This window comes from Taudactylus pleione, unplaced genomic scaffold (genome assembly GCF_031769625.1).
Source record: "Taudactylus pleione unplaced genomic scaffold, aTauple2 ptg000025l, whole genome shotgun sequence".
In the NCBI taxonomy this organism is placed as follows: domain Eukaryota; kingdom Metazoa; phylum Chordata; class Amphibia; order Anura; family Myobatrachidae; genus Taudactylus; species Taudactylus pleione.
Genome location: NW_028284427.1, coordinates 12,049,685 through 12,074,363, shown reverse-complemented (window position 1 = coordinate 12,074,363; position 24,679 = coordinate 12,049,685). Strand labels below are relative to the sequence as shown.

The window sequence follows — 24,679 nt, the reverse complement described above, 5'->3', positions numbered from 1 at the left end:
TATATATAATTTTTATTTATTTTTTTTTATCCTGAATAGGCAATATACAATAGGTGTACATATATATATATATATATATATATATATATATATATATATATACACACACACACACACACAGTATATGTACACTGTTAAGGGAACATATCAGGCAGTCCGCAAACACTGGGCGATCTGGTGCCCAACACGCTGCGGCCCCCCCCCTCCCACCCACATACCGCTACATGGGATCAGCCGCATCGCATGATCTCACATGCTACATATAAGATCAGGCGATGAGGCTAACAACCTATCGGGAGCTGGCACTACACATAGGATCTGTCGTTCTGATGTGTAGAAATTAGGCACATCATTAAAAATGTTGTGTAGTGGGCCATAAGTGCTGAATCATTATTCCCGAGCATGAAATATTAATTCCGCAGGAGAAAGCAACATCACCAAGGAAAAAATTGCTTTCAGACTAAACCAAAATGCTAGAGACTGAAGTCCATCAATTGTATAGGAACCAAGACATAGCATACTCACAAAATGTGTGACTATTATTCTGCAGCATCTAATGTATAGCATCTGTCTATGCCAGTGGTTCCCAAACTGTGCGCCGCGGCACCCTGGGGAGCCTCGGGACACTTGCAGGGGTGACTCATGTTGGTGGTCCAGCACCAAATCAAATTCTTTATGGTCAATGTAATGTAAATATGTGGACAAACAGAAGCACAAACCTGTCCCCATCACATATCTGACTATAAGGATGACAGGTAAACACAATTTACTTCACTTTACTCAATTTTTTTTCTGAACTTCTCAATAAACTTTTGGCTTAAGGGCGCCGTGAAAACAATGCCGATGCACTAGGGCACCGCGATTCAAAAAAGTTTGGGAACCTCTGGTCTATGCCCTTAACAAAAAGTTTTACTTTATTGGTTAATCAGCAGTATTTAATGCAGCTATTCCCAACCTCGGTCCTCAAGGCACACTAACAGCCCTGGTTTTGGTGATATCCAGACTTGAGCACAGATGGTTTAATCAAAATAACTGAGGTACTAATTAAGTCACCTGTGCTCCAGTATGGCTATCCTCAAAACCTGGACTGTTAGTGTGCCTTGAGGACCATAGTTGGGAACCCCTGATCTAATGTATAGTTTTGAGTGTATCGGTTTTATTAAAAAATAAATAAAACAAATGGTTGATATTGGTTTATCTCGAACAAAATGAAGGTACTACTCCAATAAAAATATGCCGATGCTCATTTAGACTGAAGTATATCTGCATCACAAAAAAAAAAACCACATAATAACATATGATCTGTATTTAGTTGCATTCATGCGACCATAGTTCCTTTTGATATGGAATTGCATTAGAACAGACATTTTTGTTACACTGTTTCTGGTTCTGGTACAAGTAGCTATTTAACAGAAGAAAAAAAAAACGGTATGACATTTACAATTTGAGTTTAACGAGATTAGTAAATGAATTGGATGTTTTAGGTGACCGTCTGTTTCCTCAGGTAGTAACGTAGAACAGTTATGTCACTGATAGTCCAATTCTCTTAGTAATTAGAGGTTAGCCAGTCTGGTGAGAAAAACAGTCTTCACTTTCTGCAAAAATCTGTGGACAATCATGGGTCTTCTATACCAAAGAAAAAAAGTACTTCATGACTAAAGATAAAGGTGAAGAAGTAAACGCAGAGGTCAGTAAAAACATCCGCCATCTTGCTGTATGTATCAAGCGAGCGACTTATCACCTCAGAGGGAATTCCAGATAAAAGAAGGGCTGCAGTGAGGACAGTTGTCTTCATTTTTTTTTCCCCCTTGAAAAAATCAAGAAAAAAAAAAAACGAAACATATTAAAACTTGAATAGTATTATAGTTTAAGCATTTTAAAAATGAACACCTTCAGTTAACTGGCTCATATGTATAGATTCTCCTGCAACTTTTAGTAACTAAGCTCTCTCTCATATTATATAATATACAGTATATTTTTGTTGTTCGGCACTCAGGATAAATTGAGCAACATGGGGTGCCTTCCTAAAGAAATGTAAAGTAGAAATTCCTATAGCAGTGCTTCCTATAGACGTTTCAAGGTCCTAAGACCTTTTCATCAGGACTACATAAACAAGGCAGGACTTATGTACAGTCCTGATGAAAAGGTCTTAGGACCTTGAAACGTCAATTTTTATTTTTTTTTGTATTCATGATTTTGCTTATTTAAACCCCATTTTACACCTTTGGATTTAGGAGTGCTGCCTAATTATTTCCTTATATTTGTGGTGCTACCATGCACTGCTATAGGAATTTCTGCGCACACACACACACACACACACACACACACACACACACAGGCTGTATGGAAAAGAAAAATGTTCAGAACCTGTGGAGTCATCGGTTTCTGATTTAAAAAAAAAAATCAGTCTCATTACTTTTCAAAGTAGCGTCCTTCCCATTCAATACATTTTTTGCAGCGTTTCAATAATGATTCAAAGACGTACAGTAGACTGTTTTGTGACATCACTTTTAGTGTTGCAGCTGTGGCATTTTTCACATCATCATCTGTTGAGATCTTCTTTCCGCACAGTTATTTTTGCAGGGTTGGGAATGCCCACAAATCACAGTGTGCTAAGTCTGGGCTATATGGAGGGTGTTCCAGTGCTGTCCCAATAATTTCAGTCAGTGCTGCCAATGCAACAGCAGCAACATGTGGTCGGGCTTTGTCTCGGAGCAAAAAAGCACTGTTTCTTCAGCAAGTGTGGTCTTTTCTTCCTCATGGCTCCACGTAAATGGGTTTTCAGGATGTTTGCATAGTAGTCACCATTAATTGTCTGTCCCAGTGCTGTAAGATGATACCGTGCGCATCAAAGAACAGCAGAAGTATGACTTTACACACAAAATTTTTGGGGCGAAAGCAAATTCGCATGTTTCCATACACTGGACTGTTTGGATTCCAGATCATAGTGACACATCCACAATTCGTCACAATCGATGTGAGGCAATCTGGTATTCTCTCCGACATTTGAATGATGTATTTGCACTATTCAACTCGTCGTTGCATCTGCTCTTCTGTGAGATTTCTGGGTACCCACCTGGCACAAGCACAATGCATTTTCAGTTCCTTTGTCACAATATGCTGAACCCGTTCGAATGAGATGTCAAGTGAAGCCGAAAGTTTGCGTAAAGCTAACCTTCTGGCATTTTGCAACATTTTCGCAGCTTTGGCAATGTTGATATCATGTTGACAACCACGGCGGATGGTCTCGCAGAACGCGCTTCATCAGTCACTCTCGTGTTACCCTCTTTGAAGTGCTTCCACTGCCAAAATACTGCAGCTTGGCTAGTTGTCCACCATATACTTGCCATAACATTTCATGCGTTTCATTTCTGATTTTTCCAAGTTTAACACAAAATTTAATCACACATCTCTGACGTAATCTCAGACACGTCTTCCTCATCTGCCATGATGAAACGTATGAAGACCTTCCACTCTCTGTAACCAAACAAAGAAGACTACGACAGTCCAACCACAGGTTCAGACACATCGATGTATGAGGTTCACATTAACCAGCATAATGTTGCCATGTCTACCTATAGGACAGAAAAACAGAGGCAGTCTCATTACTTTTCAATTAGCCCATGTTCAAAAGTTTGGGGTGACTTAGAAATTTCCATATTTTTGAAAGAAAAACACAGTTTTTTTCAATGAAGATAACATTAAATTAATGTTGTTAATGTGGTAAATGACTATACCAGCTGCAAACCTCTGTTTTTTAAAGGAAAATCTACATAGGGGTATAGAGGTCCATTTCCAGCAACCATCACTCCAGTTTTCTAATGGTACATTGTGTTTGCTAAGCGCGTTAGAACACTAATGATTGATTAGAAAACCCTTGAAAACCCTTGTGCAATTATGTTAGCACAGCTGAAAATGGGTTTGCTCGGTAGAGAAGCTATAAAACTGGCCTTCCTTTGAGCTAGTTGAGTATGTGGAGCATCACATTTGTGGGTTCGATTGTACTCTCCAAATGGCCAGAAAAAGATAACTTTCTTGTGAAACTCGACAGTCTATTCTTGTTCTTAGAAATGAAGGCTATTCCATGCGAGAAATTGGCAAGAAACTGAACATTTCCTACAATGGTGTGTACTACTCCCTTCAGAGAACACCACAAACAGGGTCTAACCTGAGTAGAAAGAGAAGTGGGAGGCCCCGGTGCACAACTCTGCAAGAAGACAAGTACATTAGAGTCTCTAGTTTGAGAAACAGATGCCTCAACTGGCAGCTTCATTAAATGGTACTCGCAAAACTCCAGTGTCAATGTGTACAGTGAAGAGGCGACTCCGGGATGCTGGCCTTCTAGTCAGATTGGCAAATAAAAAGCCATATCTGAGACTGGCCAATAAAAGGAAAAGATTAATATGGGCAAAAGAACACAGACATTGGACAGAGGAAGATAGGAAAAAAGTGTTATGGACAGACGAATCGAAGTTTGAGGTGTTTGGATCACACAGAACAACATTTGTGAGACGCAGAACAAGTGAAAAGATGCTGGAAGAGTGCCTGACGCCATCTGTCAAGCATGGTGGAGGTAATGTGATGGTCTGGGGCTGCTTTGGTGCTGGTAAAGTGAGAGATTTGTACAAGGTAAAAGGGATTTTGAATAAGGAAGGCTATCACTCCATTTTGCAACGCCATGCCATACCGTGGATAGCGCTTGATTGGAGCCAATTTCCTCCTCCAACAGGACAATGACCCAAAGCACACCTCCAAATTATGCAAGAACTATTTAGGGAAGAAGCACGCAGCTGGTATTCTGTCTGTAATGGAGTGGCCAGTGCAGTCACCAGATCTTAACTCCATTGAGCTGTTGTGGGAGCAGCTTGACCGTATGGTACGCAAGAAGTGCCCATAAAGCCAATCCAACTCGTGGGAGGTGCTTCAGGAAGCGTGGGGTGAAATTTCTTCAGATTACCTCAACAAATTAACAGCTAGAATGCCAAAGGTCTGCAATGCTGTAATTGCTGCCAAAGGAGCATTCTTTGACATAAGCAAAGTTTGAATGCCAAAATTATGATTTTAAATAAAAATAGTTATTTCTAACCTTGCCAATGTCTTGACTATATGTTCTATTCATTTTGCAACTCATTTGATAAATAAAAGTTAGTTTTCATGTAAAACACAAAATTGTCTGGGTGACCCCAACCTTTTGAACGGTAGTGTGTGTGTGTGTAATTATATTTATTTTATATATACATATACACACACACACACACACACACACACACACCTATTTTCTTTTAAGCATTATTATGTGTTGTTTAACTAAACCTTTATACCATCAGGCACGGATGGTTTCTTTTAGGTTTCCCAGGAATAAGGCATAGAGCAGCTATGTGAAAAACATTACCTATTGCCTGATTATATAAATACACGGCTAAAGACCACAAGATGCATGCAGAAAGAACACATGGGGTGAATGAAATTGTTTTTGGGCTTTTGTTTTTTGCACTCTCGTTTAAACTATTCAATTGTTTCTGCAGACAGGCAAGAATGCATGATTTCTACACGCAGCCACCTGAAGTGGCGAGCAGAAATCGGCAAAAAGACCCTCTCGAGTGCGCTAAGCAGGACTTTAGACAGGTTTAGCCGCTTTACGCATCTAAACACTGTCTATGCGCAAAAAACTGAAACAATTGAATATAGCAAAGTCATATTAGACGGGTGATCGGGCGCGCAAAAACAATTGATTTCCCCCAAAGGATGTATTAACTTTTAACTGGTGCTTGATCCTACATTATTGTGACAGTAGCATAACATTGCTACTTCTCTGGGTTATTAGGAACTTTGGCCCCCACTATCAAAACCACCTGTGACTTCTTGATCGTCTCTAATCCCCTCTTCACAGCACGAGAAGCCAATAAAATAGTTTGATCAAGGTGAAAATATAGAAAAGTGTTTAAAAGTATCAGAAGATTACATTTGTTAATCTGTCAACCTCAGCGACTCTCAGCTTTTCAACATACATGCTAAATGATGGTTGATTGGGTCTGAGACACATACACTGAACCACTGGTTTTTACACTACAGTAGCTAACAAAATACAGTGTTAATTCCAAAGCAGCACAGAAAAAAGGAGAGTTATGGTAAAATTTACCCTTGTTAACTCTCTTTCTTCGAAGTCCATAGGGAACGCAGGGAGACAATGGGGTGTAGGTGGGATTTAGAGGACCAGACACCAACAGCAAAGCTTTTTCAAACTAAGGATGCTCCGGTCTTTCTCTCTATACCCCGGCCACAGCCTGAGGGCAACTCAGTTTTGTTAGCAAACCCAAGGCAGGAACAGGATAGGAGAAAAGGAAGACTGGTACACTGAAGAATCACACTCTCATACAGAGAAGGAAATAAGTGACCAAGAGAAGACACCCATAGAAGCCAGGTGTATCAGGGCGAGTGCCCTGTGGACCCTATGGACTTCGAAGAAAGAGTTAAGAAAGGTAAGTTTTACCATAAAGTCTCGTTTTCTTCTTCAGGGACCATAAGGCTCCACAGGGAGACAATGGGGATGTCCCAAAGCAGTTGTTCAAGGGCGGAGATGCTACTGAGCTGAGAGGAGAACCTAGCGCCCGAAGGAAGCATCCTGAGAGGCAAATGTATCAAAAGTATAGAACCTAAGAAAGGTGTGGACAAAAGACCATGTAGCCCCCTTGCATAGTTGATCAGCAGAGGCACAACGGCGGGCTGCTCACGAGGGACCCACACAGCGAGCAGAATGAGCAGATACTGTAGCCGGCACAGGAAGGCCAGTCTGTGTGTAAGCCTGTGATATAGTCATGCGAGTCCATCTAGCCAGAGTCTGTTTGTTAGCTGGCCATCCCTTTTTATGGAATCCATATAGGATGGAGTCTGATTTCCTGATGGAACTAGTATGATCCACGTAGATCTTCAGAGCACGGACCACAGACAAGAAAGCATCACCTGCCGAGAGGTCTGACGATTGAAAGGCCGGAACTACAATTTCCTCATTAAGGTGGAGATGAGAAACCACCTTGGGAAGGAAGCCAGGGTGCATTCTAAGAACAGCCCTGTCCTGATGAAAGATCAAAAGGGGGAGGGACATGAAAGCGCCCCTAAATCCGATACCCTACAGGCAGATGCTATATCCAGAAGAAACCGAATCTTTGCAGTGAGCCACTTGACATCTACCGATTCCAGGGGTTCGAATGGAGGTTCCTGAAGTGCATGGAGAACCACTGACAAATCCCATGGAGCCACAGGAGGGACAAAGGGGGGTTGTATATGTAGAACATCTTGTAGGAAGGTGTGAACATCCTGTAGAGGAGCAATTCTGCGCTGGAACCAGATGGAGAGAGCAGAGACGTGCATTTTCAGAGATCCAGGCTAGTCTGAAGAAAGGCAAGTATTCTAGAAACCTTAAAAACGTGAGGGTCATAGTTTGTAGGGGCACACCACTGGAAATATGTATGCCATACCCTGTGATAAATCCTGGCAGAGGCCGGTTTACGTGCTCTAATCATGGTCTGGACCAGAGAGCTAGAAAATCCCTTAGATCTTATAAGAGCCAAGCCGTTAAAGACAGGCGTGCCAGGTCCAGATGTAGACGGGGAACCTGAGACAACCGGTCTGGTCGTAGAGGAAGTTGAAGTAGAGTGTCTTTGGAGAGACTTTGAAGATCGGAGTACCAATGGCATCTGGACTAAGCCAGAGCTACCAACAGGACTGTGCCCCCTTCCTGTTTGAACTTCCGAAGAACCTGAGGAAGAGAGACTGGAGGGAAGAGGTATGCCAAATGGAAGGTCCACCTCACAGATAACGCATCCACGAAGGCTGCATTGGGTTCCCTTGTCTTGGCTCCATACACTGGAAGTTTGTGGTTGTGTCGTGAGGCCATGAGGTCCACATCTGGTAGACCCCATTTGTCCAGCAGGAGCTGAAAGACTTCTAGATGTAGACACCACTCCCCTGCATGCACTTCATGACGGCTTAGAAAATCTGCTTCCCAATTGAGAATTTCTGGGATGAACACTGCGGAGATGGCGTTCGGCCCAAGTTAGAATACGGGACACTTCTGCAATTGCAGTCCGACTTCGAGTGCCTCCTTGGCGATTGAGGTAGGCCACTGCCGTGGTGTTTTGGGACTGAATTTGTACTGGCCTGCCCTGAAGAATAATATCCTGAGCCAGGGTGAGAGTTCTGTAGATGGCTCAGAGTTCCAGGACATTGATAGGCAAGAGTGCCTCGGCTGGAGTCCAGCATCTTTGGAAGGAGGAAAAAAAAAGAATCAAAAGAACCCACATGCGCTGACAGGAAGCAGCTGGTATAGAGGGTGTCAGCCTCTTTAGATAACAACAAATATATAAATACAAAATGACCAGCGCTAAATAGTCAAAAAAATAATATAATAAAAGTGGATGGTTGAATGAAAAAATCACAATTATTAACACATAATAAAAATATAAAATCACCACAGGTGAACCAATATACGGAATTGCACTGTAAATGTATACACTATGACCTATAGCTCATGGAGTGAAAGTCCTGGATAATCAAGAAATCTGTATTAATGTGGACTATAACTTCCCTTTAAGGCAACATGGGTTTACCGGATCCAAGTGTGATGGATGTCACACAATCCCTGGGCAGCGTAATTTGCACAGATAGGGTTAATGTGTACTCCACCTTCTCACAGATGATAAGTCCCTTAGCAGCGTTATAGTTGCATAAGAATGGGTTCTTGTGAAATGTCCGGATCTCCGTTGTTCTGCCAATTCCAAAGGAAAAAGGGTCTAAGTCCACAGAGTAGATATCCACAAACTTCCAGAGCTTAGTCAGCATAAACAAATGGCGCTCAATGCGTTTCGCTGGATATATTATTGCCCAGCTTCCACAGGAGCATATGGTTGAATGAACCTCCATGGCTTGTATATATACCTGATCTAATCTAATCAATTGTTAACGCCTGTGTACAATTACATTGAATATACAAAAACAAGAAAAAAACATCCACTTTATAACATAAAAACCCTTAGTTAATTATAGGCAATCCTATTATAGCTCACATAATAATTAAATAATAAACATCAGACAACAATATTGTGAAAAAAGACAAACCTCTAATGATGTATAATATTGAAGTCACAAGTCCCGTCCACGTGATTAGTTCCGATCACGTGACCCGGAACTCCATATGACCCTTTACTATAGCGTAGCAACAATCACATGTTCACTACGTCATGTTTCCTATGGCCCACTAAACAAGGTTTTGACAATAGCATATACAAGAGATCTTCTACAAAGTCAATGCATACGATTCATACCACTCATTGGTCTATAGATCGTCATCTTAAGATGATACATCCGTCTGTCAGATGTCCCGTCCAAAACATCCAAAAGACTTCCCTACAACAAAGTCTACTGAACCTATTCCCACCCCGTTCCATAGGAGGTATGGTTTCTAAGCCTATAATGGTTAAACAGTCAGGATTCCCCTCATATACATCTGAGAAATGTCTAGAAACACTATGTGTTCTATTCTGATTAATAATATTCCTACGATGTTCCATAAACCTGACCAGCAAGGGTCTGGTAGTACGTCCCACATAGAATAATTTACATTTACATATGAGTACATATATGACAAACTTAGAGTCACAATTAATAAAAGTAGACATTTTATATTTTTCTTCCTTAAAGGGTATAGAAACTTCATTTGTTCTTCTAGGAATATGTGAACATGTCGTGCATCTAGACTTTCCACATTTGAAGAAACCAGCAGGTCTCTCTATCAACCACCCTGGAACTTTTGATTCGATGTTGGGATTTAATGTTTTAAGATGACTCGGTGCTGGTTTTTAGTGATCTATTCTTTCTAAATGTAATCTGTGGTCTCAATGGTATAATATTCTGTAATATAGTATCCTGTCTAAGGAGTCTATAATTACGTGTAATGATATCTTTTATCTCCCTAAAACCATTGTTGAATTTACAAATAAAGGCCAACTCTCTTTGATCTATTACTCTTTGGTCAATGGTCGTGTTTGATCTAGAACTAACCCAAATAATAAAAAGGTCATCAATATAACGCCATAGAAGACTAGGCTCGACGTCCAGCCACTCCCCCACACATGTTCCTCCTCAAAGGCACCCATGTACAGGTTCGCGTAGCTGGGCGCAAACCTAGTCCCCATGGCCGTCCCCATCACCTGCAAAGAATATTGAGTGTGGAAAAGAAAAGAACTGTGATAAAATATAAAAAATACAATCAAGTATGAATTTCTGATGTAAATGAGTGAGATCATTATCCTGATTTAATCTACATTCAATCGCTTTTAAACCATTGTAATGGGGAATATGGGTATATAGTGCAGTGACATCTAAAGTAAGAAAAGCATAAGTATCCTTCCACTTACATGATTGGATTAAATTAAGAAAATGAGTGGTATCTTTTAAATGTGATTTCAAAGTGCTCACCCGGGGTTGAAGAAAGGAATCAATATAAAAGGACAAATCAGAAGTGAGAGAATACCAGATATGATGGGACGTCCAGGGGGGGGGATGTGAGAGATTTGTGTATTTTAGGTAAAAAGTAAAATGTCGGAGTGGTAGGATATGGGGGTAGCAGGAATTGATGGGTTTCCCTAGATATGACCCCTGAATCAACTGCTGAATCAAGGAGTGTTTTCAACTCTATTTTATAACTGTTTGTGGGGTTACTTTGTAAAATAGAATAAAATCTAGTATCAAGTAGTTGTCTATGGGCCTCTGCAATATATTTTTCACGGTCCATGACCACTAGACCTCCACCTTTGTCCACCTCTTTGATTATGATAGATGTATCACACGTAAGTGATTTGAGTGCTCTTTTTTCATCTCTTGTTAAATTTGAAGAATATCTAGTACTCCCATGTTTTTGTGAACATGAAGTTTTTAAGTCTTCTAGGGTTATCTTATAAAAAGCCTCGATGTTACTACTTTTATCACTTATCGGAAAAAAGTCAGATTTTTAAATATATGATTATCTCTTTTAAGATCATATATTTTTTCCATTGTTATATTTTCCATTCCTAGATCATTCTCACCGATAGTGTTATTCTCCTCCCACAATTCCTCTAATGAGGAGAGCAAAACACTATAAGTACTATCCAACACAATGGGTATAGATGTATCTCCCTGTTGTTTCAATTGTTTTTTAGCAAAAAATCTATTACGACAAAGGGTTCTTATATAATGGATTCAAGTCGACATACAGGTCAAAAATATTCGGTTCATTTGTAGGAGAAAATTTAAGACCCTTATACAGCAATGATAATTGAGACTTATCAAGTTTTTTAGAAGAAATATTAAAAACTTTCTTCACTGGGGGATCTTTGGGATTAATAAAGTCATCTGATCCACCCTTCTTGCATTTCTTTTTATTACATTTACCTCCTCTCCTCCCTCTGGACTTATATCTCTCTGTCTTTTGGGTGTGCCCCTTATGTAACGATGGTAGTATTGTGAATCCTCCCTGTTTTGTTTGGGCCTTGCCCCTAAAAAAAGTCTCATAATCAGATGATTTTCTTTCAATATGACTATTGTAAGTTCTACCCAATGAATGTGTAGAGGATGAATCATAGTGTATTTGATTCTCTGACGTCTTTCTGCGTCTAACCCTATTTTCAAAATTATCATTGGTAGTCATAAGTGGGGCATATCTATTTTTATGAGAAAAATTCTCAAAGCTCAAATTTCCCTTTTTCCCCTGATTAGGATGGTGATATCTATTTAGTTCAACGCTATCTTTATCTAACACCTTCCTAGATGGTTACTCCTTATACATATCCCTATAACTCCTCACCATGTCCCCCTCATAATCTGTGCGGTCTCTTTTAAATTTTCTCCGTTTATTTTCAATAAGTTGTGTTTCAAAATGGATAACCCCATCATTAACAAGTTTATCTCTTTCTTCAAAACCTTTTGGGTAATATATTGATCCATTGAACCTTTAAGTTTTCTATTTCTTTTTCAATCATTTGAACCTTAGAGGACCTGTATCTGACACAATTATGTTCATTAAAATAAATGAACAACTATCAAGGGCTTGATCCCACTCATTTTGATAGTCAACATCATCTTTAAAAATTGAGGGCTTGAATAATCTCAAACCTCTCGGGATCATTTTATTCTCTATATATTTTTGTAAATTAACACTATCCAGCCAATGTCTGGATTCTGCTTTTAATAAATCCTCTAATCTATTAAAATCTTTATACAAATCTATTTTGTCAGATTCAGGTCCAAATTTACTAGAGTCTTCCCATTGAGATAAATAGGATTGCCTTCTCATATTTCTATCTTTAAAATTGGAAAAACAACTCATGTCTGCTGCTTGTGCAATGACACCGTAAAAGGAAAAAAAGAATCAAAAGAACCCACAAGCGCTGACAGGAAGCAGCTGGTATAGAGGGTGTCAGCCTCTTTAGATAACAACAAATATATAATACAAAATTACCAGCGCTAAATAGTCATAAAAATAATATAATAAAAGTGGATGGTTGAATGAAAAATCACATATTTAATAACACATAATAAAAATATAAAATCACCACAGGTGAACCAATATATCTTTGGAAGGAGTGCTGGTCGGCCACTGCTAATACCTAGTCCGGTATCCAAAAAGGGCGCCCCTTGATCAAGTGGAAGGTCTGTAGCCACCAGGCTAGGGACTGGTGAACCTCCGGAGAGAGACCCCATCATCTGGGATCTGAGCAGATGGGGGCAGTCCGTTCCACCTGGAGAGGATCAGGTGTTGTAGGGGTCTGGAGTGAAACTGAGCAAACTCCACCATGTCGAAGGTGGACACCATGGATCCCAGTATCTGCATTACACAGAGTGAATTGACACTTGGAGACTGTAGTAGTCTGCGCACCCGGTGCTGTAATAGAGATTTAGTTTGCAGTCAGGAAGATTCTCTGAACCTGAGAGTCTAGGAGGGCTCCTAGATGTACCATTCTTTGAGAAGGTGTCAAGGAACACTTTTTCCAGTTGATCAGCCAACCATAGGTTTGTAGGAAGGCAATGGTTATCTGTAGATGGCGGTGAAGAATTTCTGGGGAGCTGGCCAACAGCAAGAGATCGTCTAAGTAAGGGAGCAGTCTGATTCCATGAAGACGAAGGTAGGCCGCCATAGCTGCTATGATCTTGGTAAAGACCCGAGGAGCTGTAGAAAGGCCAAAAGGCAGAGTTTGAAATTGGTAATGTTGCTGTAGTATAGCAAACGGAGATATTGTTGCTGAGAAGGCACTATAGGTACATGTAGGTAAGCTTCCTGAATGTCCAGAGACACCATAGAGTCCCCAGGCTCCATAGCCAGGACAATAGGGCATAGGGTTTCCATACGAGACCTTTGCACCCTGATAAACTTGTTAAGAAACTTGAGGTTGAGGATAGGCCAAGGAGACCCTTTGGGCTTCTGAACCAAGAAAAAGGTAGAATAATAGCCCTTCCCTCGTTGTGAGGAGGGACCGGAATTATTACTCCTGAGAGCAGTAAGGACTGAATGGCCTTTTGGAGCAGCAGCTCCTTGCTTGGATCCAATGGAGGTCCTGTGTAAAAGAACTGCTGGGGGGTCACCTCAGAAATGAGAGGGCACATCTGTGGGAAACCACTTCTCTTACCCAGGCGTCTGATGTGGTCAGACGCCAGAACTAAGTGAAATGAAAAAGTCGGCGTCCCACAGGGAGAGGCCCATCCTGTCAGGCTGAAGGCTTGTCCCTCAGGTTTGGTAGGTGGGCGCCTAGTAGCCCAGGTCTGTTTGGTCCTAGGCTTGGTGGCCATAGTGGCTACCTGATGCCTTGGAAATGATTGACCTATAGCTTTTCCTTGAGGACGAAGGACCGAAAGGATGACATCCGAGGCTTCACATTATATGCAGAGGGCAAGAACAACGTCTTGGAAGCTGCTAAGGTAGTCCCAATTTTGTCCAATTCTGGGCCAAACAGGATCTCCCCAGAATAAGGCAGACACTCCAATGCCTTCTTAGAGTCTGAATCTACCTTCCATAAGTAAAGCCAAACAATACGGCGGGCTACTACAGAAGTGGCAGATGACTTGGAAACTAGGAAAGCAGAACCAGTGCTGCTTTGCTTAAATATGAGGCTGCATCTCTAATGTGAGATATATAGGACAGCTGTTCCCTCGGAGCATCAGAGGGAAATGCATCTTCTAGGGCCTCTGCCCATCTCTCAAAGGCTTTTGCCACCAAGGCCGTAGCCCTAGCAGGACGAGTAATAGCTCCTGTAAGAGAGTATATAGATTTCAGACAAGCTTCAATCCTTCTATCCGTAGTCTCCTTTAAGGAGGTTGGAGTATGGATAGGTAAGGTAACATTCTTAACCAGACGTGTCACATGGGAATCCACTGCAGGGAAACTTCCCATTTAGTACAATCAGCAGCTGGAAGAGGGTAAAAGGAATTTAAACATTTAGGCAGCTGAAATCTTTTACTTGGCATATTCCATGCATCACTCATATAATCAGATAGCTGATCTGAATGAGGAAACTCCGGCAATACCACCTTTTGTTGCTTTAATAGGCGTCTCTTTTGCCCTAGGTGTGGGCTCTGTCTCTTCTATTTGAAGAATAGATTTACAGCTCTCTTAAATGAGGGTATATTCAACTTATAGGGAGGCTCCTCCTCTCCCGATGGGGAGTCAGAGTGAGAGAGATCTCGGTCTTCGGCCTCCCCAGATGATAAATCAGAATCTGATAGCTGGGTGGACTGGGAAGATAACACAGCACATTTAGCAGGTTTACTAGGCAAGGGTCTCTTTGTTGAGAAGCTATAGAGGTATTAACCAGATTCTGTAAAACGTGTCTATCCATGGGGAGGCAAAGGTAGGTAGAACCTGTTGTGGCCATCCCATAGGGGAACCTACCACAGGGACCGCTAGGTGGCCCGCAATTTTTGCCAGCACCTGTGAAAAGGTAGCCCAAGGTGAGTTCTGAGGAGAGGACACCGGGGCTGATGGGACTGGGGCAGTATAACCAGATGCACAAAGACCATCCTGAATGAGGTCCTCTGAAGCAAAGCCCGCTGAGCAGTGTTACGATTTGGAGTGTGGAAACACGCTATTTACTTTTGCGGTGTCTATCCTGGTGGGCACAGAGGAGATCCCGGCTCGCGTGCTGCATTCGGACAGCTGCCGAGCATTGGCATGGTGCTCCCCATTCCTGTACTCTAGGCAGGCTTCTGTCTCCTGTCAGCATGTAGGCCGCACACTGACCTTACTTCCAGAGCCAGGTCATAGGCGTGGCCATCTTGGACTGTCACATGAATAGTGTCATCCACTCAGAGCATGGTCTGTGGGTCTGCTGACTGTAGTGACCCATCATCTGGAGTCCAGCCCAATAAATTCCTTCCATGGACTGCACTCCTCTGCCAGTACAATGTCGCTTCCACTGAAGTAACAGCTCCTGTGCTGAGCTCCCTCCATTGCTATTCTGGACGCTGCAGTCCAATCTAATTGATTACCTTCATCTTCAATCAACTCCACCATCGATTGTTGCAGTCCGGATTTGCCATTGGAAATTATCTTTTATTTCTTAGCTGCGGTCTGGATTTGCCATTGGGAATTATCTCTCAGAGTTCAACCATTGGAGTTTGGTTACCACCATTGGGAATTTTCTCTCAATCAACATCGATTCCCATCAACATCGGTTCAAACCAATTATCTCTCATAAAGTTATCAATTCCTTTCAAGTTCCAACATCGGTTCTCACTGATCATTAATAAAGTTATTCACTGTTCTTATCAATCATTCACCTTGCTTCTCATCAGCCGTCAATATAAAGTTCCATCATCGCTCACTATCCAGTGCCAACATCGGTCCTTATCGATGGTTATGCTGATCCAGTATATTCTTCTATGGACTTTTACTATTAATATCAAGTCAGCTACTCTTGTGGACTATTATCATTGTCTAGTGGTTAATTCAACAGTTCTTCCTAACATCAGTCATCACCTCCACCTCCTGTTCCTCTATGAGAAACACCTGGGTTCAGCCACCCAGGTTTGTGCATTCCTCTTCAGTTACCCACAAACGTGACAAGAAGTAATTACAAGACACCAGAGTGGGAGCAGCAGGCTGCTTGTTATTCTTGCCGCTGCCAGACATAGCTGCAAGAAAATAATGTAACACAAATCTGGCACAGTGCAGTGAGAAACCCAGATGTATGTGCAATATGACAGCGTGTAGTGCGCAACAACAATGTATAGTATGTGATTGTACCTCACAAATATAGGTGTGAGGTAAAATGAACCCCAATATACCTTAGTATGCCTGGGATATAGTGAAATAAAGGGAAAGATATAAGCTGACAGTTATAGAAAATAGGATTTTTGTACTTACCGATAAATCCCTTTCTCAGATTCCACAGGGGACACTGGAGTTCAAGACAGTGGGCTATAGACGGTGGTAGAGTAGAGCCTGGCACTTTAAATAATTTAGAAGTGTGACTGGCTCCTCCCCCTCTATGACCCATCGGCCCCAGTTTAAGAACTGAGCCCGAGAGGAGACGGAGGACAATAGGAAGACCAGGAGAAGGAGAAAGTCCACAGAACGGAACAAGACCGACTGAAGGAGAACAGAGGAACCCACTGCAGGGAACACATGCAGCCACAGAACCATAGAAGGACCCAACAAAACGGCAGGTACGCAGCGCTGGGCGGGTGTCCAGTGTCCCCTGTGGAATCGGAGAAAGGTATTTATCGGTAAGTACCAAAATCCTGTTTTCTCCTTCATCCACTAAGGGACACTGGAGTTCAAGACAGTGGGGACGTCCCAAAGCCAACCTCCCGGGTGGGAAACGGGGAAAACTTGCCGACCCTTCGGCCAAACGAAACAGGGACCTCCCAGAACCGGAGACCCAACGGAAGGCAAGAGCCGAGGATCAAGTGTCGTAGAGCACAGGAGACCATCAGAATTCTTGCTGAACAGTCACAGAAATTCCACAACCTGCAACGTAAATCGAATGGAATAAAGCGGCTAGCGAGAAAACATTCGCAGATGAGAAGCATCAGAACACTGTAAACTCAGCTAAAAACAGACCAAGCCGGACCGTTGGGAGCAGAGAACCCCCAACCCGGATCCATAATAGAAGGGCAGTAACAAGAACAAGTGTCGAGAAAAACGTACCAGATTCGGAAACTAAGCTGCCACAGTTACAGACAGCAGAATCCCTGCACTGCTGGACATAACTCATATAGATATAAGTATAACGATATCAATCTACAGATACAGAGCTGATCCTGTCCACAGACTCCTAACAAAGAGTATACAGGGAGACAAAAGGCAAGACTGAACAGTCACCCTGAACCAGTCTTGGAGGTCCAACTACTACAAGGTTGTTAACCAGCGGAAGTATTAGACCATAGACGTCTCCAACGAGTGGAGATCCCACTGGGCATGAGGCAGAGGCGGCTTCGAGATGATTGAGACTAAAATCCCTTCAGAGGGTCAGACAGCAGTACAACCCACTCTGGAAACAGAGGGATGAAACAGCAACTGAAACCCTGCCGCTGAAAAGAAACCACAGCACAAACCCCAAACAACAAACCTCTGCCAACATGATGGAAGTGCATAGTCAGTACCAACTGCTGGCCCAAACAGTTTGCAACAACCAGGATACCCTAGCAGTTAAAGAGCACGGATGCAACAGCCACCCAGGGAGAGCTACCAATATAGGGAAGCATCCCATACAGCAAGGCTAGAGCACTAGGACAACAATGAAGGTACCTGTCAATGTGATGAAATAGCAACAGATATTAAACAGAAAAATGCACCAGGCCCCCTGCGTGGAACATAGTGACTGTCACACTTTTAATGGAAAGATGTGCAATAGCCCATAGAAGCGCTTCAGTTCAGAACCCAACCAGATTCTAGTAGAATAGTGTCACTAATCTCAATGTTGGAACAATGCACCCACACACCAGGAAAGCTCTAAAAAGTAGAGCCAACTGATTAAAAGAGCGGATGTCTGCTAGGACAGCAGCTAGGGTGCGGAAAGGAGAATAACGGCTATGTAATGTTAGGTTGCATGAAATAGGAGCCTCTTCCAAGGCATTAGCGGGCATTAGCCTGCTTACCTGTGAGCGACCAGAAGCACTCTGGACGTTATGTAGAATGTCACTAACCTTTTCCATCTCACAGTGGGCTAAGACCAGTACTCTACAGCACGGACTTCAGTCTGGATACTGTAGAAAACTGGCAAAATGTTAGTGGAGACAAGAAGGTCATACAACAGGACTCTATACCTGAGCTTGTTCCACTAAGGGTGTGTATCCATATAGAGATTATACATATACCCCAAAAACGGTCTGCTAGCGTAAGAATCCTTACATTAACACTTATAATGGTGAAGTGCGTATTACGCCCACCAATCTAATACAATCCAGGCCTGACCCTGCCTATATCGGTGGGTGGCCCTGGGCCTTCATGTAATTTAACTAATTAAGCCCGGAGGAAAGTAGAGAACCTGGATATTTTATTTACTGATAGGAAATGTACTTTAGGGGCCCTTTAGAGACTCATTTTATTGAGAGTGAAACAAAATGTTGATAATCCGAGCGCTTCATGAATATGAGGATGATGCTGCAAAGGTGCAAAGTGTACACCCACAAAGACACCCCAAATAGACAGAGAAAAAAAGATAGGTGCACCTTGGCAAAAAACTCAATAGGGAATAGATTTTTCCAAAGCAGATATGTTCAATTGACATTAAACAATAAATATCACCACCTGATCTAATAGATAATATGAATAAAAATGTATAAATAAATAAGAATAAGTCCAATGTCACCATCAATAATTCATTGGTCCAATTTAAAAAAGTTCCTTCATGATAACATGGTAAACGTCTTCCTTCTTATAGTACACTGGTCTGCCCAAAGTCACAAAAGCCACTCTGTTTCCTCTTCAAACACACTAGGGTACCTCTTGTTCCTCAAATATAAAAACAAGGGAAAATCGCAATAGTGTGATAAGGTAATTTTATTTTGAGTGACAATTAAAAGTGATTATGAGGCTGCGTACCAGACAAAAGGGTCTGGTACGCAGACATCAAGCATTTGTAGAAATAACTGGGTACCTCCTGGGATCAAGAATCCACCCACTGTGCTTTTTGGTCTGGATCAGCTCCTCCTCAACCATCCACCCACGCGTTTGGGCTAGACCAAATGCTCCATTGATAGGAGGAGGGATATAAACAGGAGCATTTGGTCTAGCTTGATAAAGTCTTTCTTTAAGCTGAAACGCGTAGGTGCGCCTATCTTTTTTCTCATTTTATTGAGATATGCGACATGACAATAATATGGAGTACCAGAATCAATACTGAGAATGGTACCTGTACATAGACATAAAATGCGTTAGTTATCCCAAGTAAAGAAGGGATATATCTGTAGTGATAACCCCAGTTAGGGTTAAAAAACAGGATTTCCCAATTATTAGGAAATATTCATAAACATAGTTGCATGATGAGAAGGCCAACTCTTTGAAAGGAAGAGTTAATGCCAACAAAGCAAGTTTACTTGTCAGACTCTTGCACCAGGAGATCAGCATGCTATAATATATATATATATATATATATATATATATATATATATATATATATATATATATAGCGTTCCCGCTAGGCTGTTTTAGCGGGGCGCGGCGCCCTGCCCACACAGCCTGCGGGTGCCGTTCTCACCCGCTGGACGCAGTGTCCCGCGGGTGGACAAACATGCGGTGACCCGGTCACCGCCGGAGAATAGATGCCGGGCGCATGTGCCCGGCATCTATTCTCCCTTTCGGCAGCGCTTGGGGGCTGCTCGGCATGTCCGTAAGCGCCGGGCACGCCCCCAAGTATGACGAACAGGGGACGCGTCTTATAGACACGCCCCCTTTTCATGACCATGCCCCCTTTTCGGGCGGGCACGCGCACAAGGTTGCCCTCTCTAGCTCCGGCGCCCTGCCTGCCGCCAGAGTCAACACACATATTATATTATATATATATATATATATATATATACACCCTGCACTCTTAGTGTCATATCAGTTTGCTACCAAGTGCACCACTGGAGTGTAGATGTAAATAATAATAGGTCCCCTGAAAAGGGGCGCCATAGAGATAGCCTGACAGAAACAGAACTATAACCCCTGGTGTACATATCTTTATCTTTATATACACGTGTGTAGATACAAGAAGGCCCATACTAGAAGCAATGCCTTAGGGAATTGTGACTATCCCTATGTAAGCTGCAGAACATGACTCGTCTATAGAGCCACCATTTAACATATATATGGATATAGCCTACAGCTCCTGGTAATCCCAGGCAGCTTCCCATCCGTGGAATTATAGGTAACCTACTGATTGTGGAATATTATATATATATATATATATATATATATATATATATATATATACACACACACACACACACACACACACACATATATATATATACACACACACATATACAAACACGCACACACTTTTAGGGAGAGATAGTGTGAAGCGGAGCTCTTGTATCAACTACCGCATCAGCGATATATATATATTCACATATGCATACGCGTACCTACATACAAGTTTAGTAAGGGACGATAGCCTTTTTAAAAAAATTAGCAATAGCTAGAGCCATGGAAGGAACTGAGCCCCAGAACAAAATTCACTCCAGACATGTAAATTTTTAAAGCAGGGCTTAGTTTAAAATACAAATATATACACATACATACATACATACATACATACATACATACATACATACATGTGGCTACCTCCAAACAGGGAGACTGCTCATGTGCCGCGTGTGGCCGTCATTCTGCTACGGTGTAGGGGGCAGGTTATTTTAGCAGCGTGCTGTCCCCGACTGGTTTCAATCCTGGGACCCTTCTGTTACTGGTGTACTCGTCTTATCAGGTGAGCCATTTTAGCTCCAGATGCACCCACTTTCCGTGCTGTGAGGCAGTAATGCCAACCACTGCCCCGGCAGTGCGTCACTAACTTATTCTTGTGTGTGCTGCCAAGGGAGCACATAAGATATAAATCTATATAGATGCTCATATGCATACCTTTTAAGGTAAGCACAGAAGGCTGGTTGGAAGGTCTTAAAACCAGCCTATAATATATAATATATAATATAGTATATGTGCTGCCACATATATGCATGTTCATTTAGGCAGGGTAACTAGTGCACCATAAGGTAGCCTTCACAGGCTATGATAAATAAATTCCCTCATAGATGGGACTACAACCCACTGTGTATTGCTCACCCTATTCAAGCTCATTCCGCGTGCGGAGAGCGCGCCAACTGGAGAGCAAGTCCGGAAGTCAGTCAATTAGACTAAGCTAGGCGCCCTTTGTTAAAGAACCAAGGGGAAGCCTGACAGGGGGTTAATACCCGGCGCTGCAAAACGCCCAAATGGCGGGACCATGTCCCGTCAGCACAGCGCTTATAGCAGTTATTGTGCATTTGGCGCGGGATACAATTACCGAGAGTCGCGCCACTAGCTACAGTGCAGACCGCACCCTCGAGAAGCTCACCCCCATGTGAGGGAAAGGGGGCCCAGAATACTATGGCACCGCTGGAGTGCAGGACGCACCACACATAGGTCCCTTTCCTTTTATAACTAAAGGAAAGCCTTACTGTGAATTGCCCACTGAACGCTATGGTTGCACAGCGCTGTTCTTGGACCACGGTCTCTCCTCCTATGATAAAAGGGGAGCCGTGCGTAGTCTTGCTTCACAAGAGTGACAGTGCGGCAGCACCGCCTGTCACAAAACCCCTTCAAATAACACCTCTGCTGCTAGACAGGAGAGGAGCAATATGCAGCTAAGGTGCTTGGCAAGGCGGGAGACCCAGACTCAGCCGGTTTCAGCTGCGGCGGGCTCCGCTGAGTCTGAGGCTGTATAAGGCTTTTCCTTTTAAGAGGGAAGCCTGATAGTGGGCGTGTATAAATATTTGACTAGCACCGGCTGAAACAAGCTGCCCCCTCAACAGAACCGCATAAGCAGAGATATAGTGCACCCGTGTTCCTGAATCACTCAGCATGCGCAACCACACGAGGGTGGGGGAGGGTGCAGCAATAGCTGGATATCACCAGCAGTGCAGCAGGTATCTGTACACTGAACTAAACTGTGTTTACGTAGGTAGTTGCTACTGCCCTTAAGTGGGAAGCTGGGGTGCTCTTACAGGCACTGGTCCGTGCTGCATTCATCACTGAGCCTCCCGCAGGCCCAGACCTCTCCCTGTATAGAACTCTTCTTACTGGGAGATGTTATAAATAAATCTTGCGCTGAAGTGCACGGCTTACTAAGGGTATGGAGAAGGGAGGCGCCCTGCTCGTCCCGGCGCAGCATGGCCGTCGGAGCTAAGCCCCACCCCTTCACCACCAGGAATAGAGCCCCCGCCACCGGCTCTAGCCGTTATAGGGCTGCTCTGTAAGTAGCCGCAATAGAGACCGGTAACACTGCCTGTCTATTGCAGAGGGAGGGGAGATCGCTCCCTGTTGGCTCACACTGTAAATGACAGCCGCGGCAAGGCACTGCGTTGTCTCCGTTGCAGGATAGTTACGGAGATGTCGACTGGGACGCGCGACTGTATGCGCGGTAGCTCCGCCCCCCTAGTTAACTCTGGCATATAGAACCGGGGACCTTCTAAAATAAAGACCCAGGTTGAAGCATTCGTTTGCTGAGCTGTTTAGTTCAGCTTTATGAGGGCGGAGGGGCCACAGATCTACCTCAGTCCCCCGCTAGTCGGTGGAAGATATTATACTTACCACTGCTGGCATCAGGTCTGCGGCTAGGCATAGGATAGCACGGACACAGCTTCTATATTAAGCTTTGTCGTGTCCGTCCCTGAGCTACTGCCAGGATGTTTGGGACCCGGACACACACACTATAATAGTGGTGGCGGGTCTCCTGATGCCTCCATGTAGCAGGCTGACAGATGCAGTTCTCTGTCAGCCTGTCCTCAATGCTTTGTGAAAGCTATAAAATAAAAAAAAGTGAAAATAAAGATAAAAATCCTAAAGTGTGGGCTGAAGCTCAGCCCTATGTGACCGGCTCTCTCGGGCACATTCTTAAAACTGCAGCTGATGGGGCATAGAGGGAGGAGGAGCCAGTCACACTTCTAAATTATTTAGTGCCAGGCTCTACTCTACCACCATCTATACCCCACTGTCTTGAACTCCAGTATCCCCTAGTGGACAAAGGAGAAAAAAAGGAAACAGACAGCAGTGGTAGCACAAGTCACATACAATGCAGAAAATGCAATATAACTGCAGTGGGCATTAAAATCAACTACACAGACTACAGTGGCTGGTAGGATATAGTGCTGTATAACCTGGCCCTTGGGAGAGGTATACAGGGAGACTGGATCTAGCGTTCCCGTAGACCTGAGTGCAGAAAATGTCTGTCGTAAATCTCAGAGGGGGCGAGGGTGAGGGAGGAGCAGCAAAACCGCAGTGGAATGGCGCCGAGCTGGGTGAGGGGCCGCAGGGAGAGCATCTTCTCCCCTGTGCTGACATTAACCATAGGGTCCCCTGGCCTTAAATTGTGCCCTGTGCCAGTGCTAGTATTGCCCTGGTGGTCTAGTGGAGTCCCGGACAAACCAGTGTCCACATCAGCGCCTCCGGTCTGTCTCCTGAGACCGGAGGCAAGAGTGCGCATTAGATGTGGGTCCCCACAAGCGGGATTCACCTTACATGTCCCCTTGAGCCCCAAGCTGCAGTCTAGGGTCCGGGGAGCCTTGCTAGATAGGTCCCCCTCAGAGCCCCGCCGGGAGTACCTAGCAGAGGGCTGGTGTCGCAGCGCCGCGGAGGGGTGATGGAGCAGCAGTGCAGACGTCAAAAGGACTGCATTACACTGCTGCTCTTGAAGAAACATAGGTGAAAATAAAATTAAATCCTAAAAACAAAACAATAATGCAAGCCAATATCTCTACAAAAACAGATTTTTACTCCAGATTCATCATATCACTATGTCAGTACAAATTTGTAATATTTTTATTGTTTATTGCAACCTTTAAATAACTCATGATGGTTTGAAACATACTGCACCATACATTTTTTTCTTCTTAAATTTTGGGGACTCATTGTTACTGCGAAGGAAAATCTGGGAAGCACTGATCTAATCCATCCCGGGCACTCCGGCAGACATTGACAAGAGAAGCTCCTTAGAATTTACTTTTTTGAAATATCCACCTCAAGTGAGGAGAAAAAGAACATTTTATTTTGGACATGGAGTAAAAAATCTGTTTTTTAGAGATATTGACTTGCATTATTGTTTGTATCTATAGCGCCTTTGTGATATTTATTATCTATTCATTCTATTTGCATTTATTGGTACCATTTCAAACGTAACAGCCTGCTTGCAAGTAGGAGGGCGCCAGCGCAATTTCCATTGATCCATCTACTGAAATCATAAAAATAAGCTTGGGCTGCTTAATAGCAGCCCCACTGTTATAACGGTGATCAAGCTCCTGCCTGACATCAACGAAACAGAGTTGCAATCAGGCTATGGGTGGGGTATAGGAGGAAGGACCGGAGCATCCAGGGATTGAAAAAGCTTTGCTGTTGGTGTCCGGTCCTCCAAATCTCACCTACACCCCATTGTCTTCCTGTGGAGCTTTATGGACCCTGAAGAAACTAGTAAATTCA

The 24,679-nt window shown here is 43.2% G+C and overlaps 1 protein-coding gene across 1 annotated transcript in view; it reads right to left on the bottom strand.

The window, feature by feature from the left end:
• Nucleotides 1-1,288: 1,288 nt before the first annotated feature.
• Nucleotides 1,289-24,679, bottom strand: part of CAMLG (calcium modulating ligand) — a 41,154-nt gene continuing 17,763 nt past the window's right edge. The window contains exon 4 of the mRNA XM_088451224.1: nucleotides 1,289-1,807. Within this exon, the coding sequence (XP_088307350.1) occupies nucleotides 1,616-1,807 (192 nt within the window). The 3' untranslated portion in view covers nucleotides 1,289-1,615. The remainder of the gene's footprint in view (nucleotides 1,808-24,679) is intronic.